The sequence below is a fragment of the Tupaia chinensis genome, unplaced genomic scaffold (genome assembly GCF_000334495.1).
Source record: "Tupaia chinensis unplaced genomic scaffold, TupChi_1.0 Scaffold000111_1, whole genome shotgun sequence".
NCBI lineage: Eukaryota > Metazoa > Chordata > Mammalia > Scandentia > Tupaiidae > Tupaia > Tupaia belangeri.
In genome coordinates, this window is record NW_006159575.1 from 2,102,055 (window position 1) to 2,107,332 (window position 5,278).

General features: G+C 57.7%; 1 protein-coding gene across 1 annotated transcript in view; it reads left to right on the plus strand.

Moving 5' to 3' along the window:
* Positions 1-5,159, plus strand: part of MYL5 (myosin light chain 5) — an 11,716-nt gene extending 6,557 nt beyond the window's left edge. The window contains exons 2-8 of the mRNA XM_006143842.3: positions 488-602; positions 1,159-1,266; positions 1,494-1,569; positions 2,677-2,781; positions 3,658-3,736; positions 4,205-4,253; positions 4,803-5,159. Of these exons, the coding sequence (XP_006143904.1) occupies positions 488-602; positions 1,159-1,266; positions 1,494-1,569; positions 2,677-2,781; positions 3,658-3,736; positions 4,205-4,253; positions 4,803-4,904 (634 nt within the window). The 3' untranslated portion in view covers positions 4,905-5,159. The remainder of the gene's footprint in view (positions 1-487; positions 603-1,158; positions 1,267-1,493; positions 1,570-2,676; positions 2,782-3,657; positions 3,737-4,204; positions 4,254-4,802) is intronic.
* The last annotated feature ends 119 nt before the right edge of the window (positions 5,160-5,278 follow it).

The following is a 5,278-nucleotide window of genomic DNA, read 5'->3' on the forward strand; positions in this document are numbered from 1 at the left end:
GGGGAAGGAGGGAGGGAGGGAGGGAGGGAGGAAGGAAGGAAGGGAGGGAAGAAAAATGCAGTGACTACCTTTTGGGTCCTTACCCTATCTGCCTGTAAGTGGAGTCTCATTTGCAGACCCCTACTGACCAACTACCAGAATCATCCTTAGCAACTCTGCAAATCTGGAAAAGGTTCCACTTCCTCTGGTCCCTGCAGTTCCTGCAGTCCCAGCAGGGCCCACGGTACCCAGGCAGACCCTCAGCCCCTCACAGGCCCTAGCCAAGAGAGCATGAAGTCGGCTCTAGAGGTGCAGAGGATCCTGTATTCATACTTGCTCTGAGTTAGGTCTTCCAAAGTGCCAGGATGGGGGTGCGTGGTGGTGGAGGGGGATCGAAGCTGGCTGGAGGTGCCTGGGGAGGCTGGAGGTGTCGAGTCACTGCTGGGCTGCAGAAGCTCACTCTGCAGTTGTCCAGGCCCCTAGGGTATCCCTAAGTCTGTCCTTGTAGGGACTGGCAGCTGAAGTCTGAGCTGTCCTGGGGGACTAGACAGGAGCTTAAGACTGGCAAGCCCTGGGCCCGGCAGGGAGAGGCACAGACACATTGGACTGGCAGACCAGGCATGGTGAGTCGCGACCAGGTGGCCTGTGAGTGTGTGCATGTGTGCACAGTGTGCAGGCGTATTTGTGCATGTGTGTGTGTGTGTGCACATATGTACCCACAAGAATGGGCACATATTTGTGCATGTATGTGAATATGTGTGTCTTAAAGGGGCTGTGAACTGAGGACGGGATGGGAGATACACGTCCCATAGCTGTCCCAGTGGAAGAGGGGGGTTCCTGGCTATCAGGAAGCCGCAGTCCTCAGAACCAGCCCACCTAGAATTACGCTTCGTGTCCCCAGATGCAGAGCCTGCTCCTGGCTGGTCTGCAGGAACCCCTGTGTTCTGTCAGGATTTGGGGGGGGGAGTCACTGTCCTCTCTCGCTCCCTGTGTCAAACACCAAACACCCACAGCTGCCCCCCCACCCTAAAGGCCCAGTTCCTAGCTGCCTAGAACCCTCCAACCCAAGGACCACAACCCACCCATCCTTCCTCTGAGTTGTCTTCCAAAATGCCAGGATACCCCCAAGGGTTCCCTCAGCCAGCTTGGGGACCCTTTGCCTTGGTTCTCCTACCTCAGGCCAGCAGGAAGACCAAGAAGAAGGAAGGGGGGGCCCTTCGGGCCCAGAGGGCATCGTCCAATGTCTTCTCCAACTTTGAGCAGACCCAGATCCAGGAGTTCAAGGAGGTGAGATCTTTACCAAGAAGCCTGTCCTGGGAAGACCCAGCTTGTGCCTCTCTGCAGAGCCAGGGAAAGTAGTGTCTGTCCTGACTTGATGGGGCTGCGGAGCAGAGCAGGGGCAGGACAGGGCAGGGCAGGGGCAAGGCAGGGGCAGCGCTGGGGCAGGGGCAGGGGCAAGACAGGTTGAGGGCTGGGTTGGGCCAGCAGCACAGCACCCTGGCCTTGGTTCTCAGGCATTCACACTCATGGATCAGAACCGAGATGGCTTCATTGACAAGGAGGACCTGAAAGACACCTACGCGTCCCTGGGTAAGTGCCAGCCCATGGGAGGAGCGAGGGTGCACGTCCTTCGGGTCCCAGGCATCCTCCCTCTTCCTCTTTGAGTGAGGCAAGGGCATTGGCTTTTGAGGCTGACCCAGAGTCTCCACAGACTCTGATGAGGTGGCCATAGCCTCCCCCAAAGTTTTCCCCCTGGTTTGTTGAGAGCTGCCACAGTCTGTCCCAGGGAGACAGAGCAGGTTAGGTACAGCCCAAGCATGGGAACCCAGGGTGGGGTCCAGGGAAAGGGGCTCCAGGGAGGGGCTGATACTGGTTGGGTGCCACAGCCAGATCAGTCTTTAAACACTGAGGCAGGCAGGGTCTGGACCAGAGGCCTACCCCACCTGCCCCAACGGGCCTCAGCGATACTCTACGAAGCCAGGCACGCCGCCCGGCCTTGGTTCCCCACCGCAGGACATGGTGTTCTCGGCAGCTGTCTCTGAGTCTAGGTGGGAGACAGCAGCTGCTGGGTCCAGTGGGGGAGCTGGGGAGGCAGTCTGGTTTCTACCTGGGTTGGGGAGGGGCACGTGTGGTCTGCTGTCCCTCCGGGCACCTCTTATGCCTAAGTAAGGAAAACAGTAGGTCACAGCACCCGCCCCTATTTTTTTTTTTTTGGAGAGGTTTTTGCTATAGGGCACGTGTGCTCTCCAGAAAGACAGAGAGAGACATAGAGATAGAAAGTGAGAAATCACCTTCCAGGGGGGATGACCACGCTGCAATCCCTTCTCCTCCATTCTCCTCTCAGGATCTTGGGCCCAGTGTGAGTTTAAGCCGCCAGGTCCAGGACTTGAACCACGGTCGACTATCTGGGAGTCCAGCGACATAGCCATTACGCTAACTGCTGGTCCTTCCCACCCCTATTCTATGGCAACCCCTGGCACTTGTTCTTCCTGGGCTCAGGGTGTGGGAGAGGCCGACACACCCAGCCTAGACCCTCACCTGGCCCGAGTGCACCCTCCCTCCCTGTCTCCTCTCCCTGGTCCCCTTGCACCCACCCCAGTGAGTCCCCTGCCTGTGGGGCAGAGGTGCATCAGCAAGGGCAGACAGGGTGGGGTGCCGTGCCTGCCCCATGACACCTCCCTCCCCACACCTGCACAGGCAAGGTCAACGTCAAGGATGACGAGCTGGATGCCATGCTCAAGGAGGCCTCGGGGCCCATCAACTTCACCATGTTCCTGAACCTGTTCGGGGAGAAGCTGAATGGTGAGCATGGGGAAAGGGGGTCGCAACCCCTTCCCACGGGTCAGAACCGAGATGGCCAACCCTCCAGCTCAGCGTGTGTGTTTGGTTAGTCACTTAATCTTAGACATCCAGCTCTCAGAAAAAAAAAAAAAAACAAGAACAACAACAACAAAAAAAAGCGGGACGAGCAGCTGGCGTAATGGATACATCGCTGGACTCCCATGTAGCCGACCACGGTTCAAGTCCTGGGCCTAGTGGCGTAAACTCACACCAGGCGCATGTGGATGCGTGCCAAAGATCCCAAGAGAATGGAGGAGAAGGGATTGCAGCGTGGCCATCCCCCCTGGGGGGTGATTTCTCACTTTCTGTCTCTCTGTCTCTCGCTGTCTTTCTTGCGAGTGCAAGCGCTCTATAGCAAAATCCTCTCCAGAAAACAAAAAACAAAAACTTAGACATCCAGACGTTTCACATAAAAATCTGTACTTTCCAATCTCTTTAGAAGCCTTAGCACCTGGCATTCTGGGACTCATACCTATGGGACCTGTTGGCCACCTTAGAGTAGGGTAGGTTCAGACACTCAATCCCTGCCCATGCCTTCTGTCTGCCCAGCAGGGCCTCTGTCCCTGATTCATGGAGCACTGGACCCAGCTCCAGAACTGGGCTGACCCTGGGGATCCCTAGAATAACCATACCCCCCACCCCAGTCCCAGGGCAGGATGACAGGGCAGGGCCCCCCTGGAGCTCAGGAGTGGGAAACACCTTCCAGACAGAGTGCTTCAATTGGTAAATCCTTGGTCCTGGACCAGTGACACACCCCCACCACCACCCCCTGCCCTCGGAAACCCAGAGCAGAACTGGGACCCGAAGTGCCAGGGCTCAAGGCCTCTTTGTACACAGGGACTGATGCCGAGGAGACCATCCTAAATGCCTTCAAGATGCTGGACCCTGACGGCAAAGGCAGCATCAATAAGGACTAGTGAGTGCCAGGCTTCAGGGAGAGCATCGGGCCTCTGAGGGCTCCCCAAGGGCCTTGCCCTCTAGTGTCTGAGGGACACTTGCCCTGGAGAGGGAATGTCGGCCACCTGAATACCAGCTCACCTCTCCCACCCCTCACCAGCCCCAAGATCCCGAGATCCCGAGTCCCCCAGGGTAACTCAGCGAGGGCCCGTCACCAGCTCCTTTTGTGGAGGGCTACCTCCTGCCAGGCATATGCTGTCCCAGGCACTAGCCTAAGCCCTTGGCCTCTGCCCCATCAGATGCCCCAGGCCAGCTCCCATGAGTGGTGACCCTCGGGTGTGTGTCAGGGCTCCGGGTGACCACGGCCTGTGTGGGGAAGAGTGGGTGAGCACACTGAGCCCTGCACCCCCTGATGAGCCATGGGTGTAAACTGACCTTCCAGGCTTCCCCTCCAATCAGTACCCCCATCCTCCCCTCTTCTCCTCAGCATCAAACGTCTGCTGATGTCGCAGGCTGACAAGATGACTGCAGATGAGGTTTGGTGCAGCTCCCGCCCATCCAAGCATGGCCACAGGGTGGGACAAGGCACCTGGGGTGCCTTGTTGGGGGTGAAAGAGGCAGCCCTAGAGGTGACAGCACTTTGTGGGTGGAGCACAGGGCACTCAGAGCAGGCCCTGGGGCGGGGCTCCTGGGTGGCCACTTGAGGAACTGGCTCAGAGGATAAGGGCAGCAGCTGGAGGCCATTCAGTGGCCAATGCAATCTATGCTGGCCCATCCCACTTCCCATCGCATACTCCACACCCCTAGCACCAGCAAGAGACCAAGGCCCTCCCACGTTCCTCTCCTGTACCTCACACATTGCCTTCCCCATGGTGATGAAAGGCCTGAGCGTGACACTTAAGCTGGACACCTAGCCACATTAGGGGGATTTAGGGCTGGATCAGGCATTGGGCTGGGGCTGTCTGTGCACCACCTTCCCCCAGCCAGTGCAGAAACAAGACCCAGAGCCCAATGGAGTTCAGCACCTGTAACTCACCCCTTTTATCCACTCCTCTCCCACCTGCCCTTCCATCCCACTGCTCTAGGTTGACCAGATGTTCCAGTTTGCATCCATTGATGCCGCAGGCAACCTAGACTATAAGGCACTGAGTTATGTCATCACCCATGGTGAGGAGAAGGAAGAGTAAGGGGCCACTCATTCAGGCCTCGGGGCTGCTGCCAGTTTAATAAATGTGGACCCACAAACATGCCTCAGAGTGTTGCCTTGTGGGGAGGCCTGGGAGTGTCTGTATCTACTGAGGGTCCCTCTGCTTCCCCTGCCCAGCCAGCCTGGCTCCACAGGTTCTCACCACCAGTCTTAGCACCAGATTCAGGGTCTGGTCATTCCTAGTTAACAGAGGTAGAGAGGCTATAGGCTGTACCCCTTCCAATAAGGCCTCCCTACTCCTGACTACTCCAGACATAGCTATGCTGGGCCTTCAGAATCTTCCAACCACCCAGCTCCCTTCGGCCCATGCTCCTCATGGCAGGGCAGCTCCTCATCCACTCATGCTGCCACCGT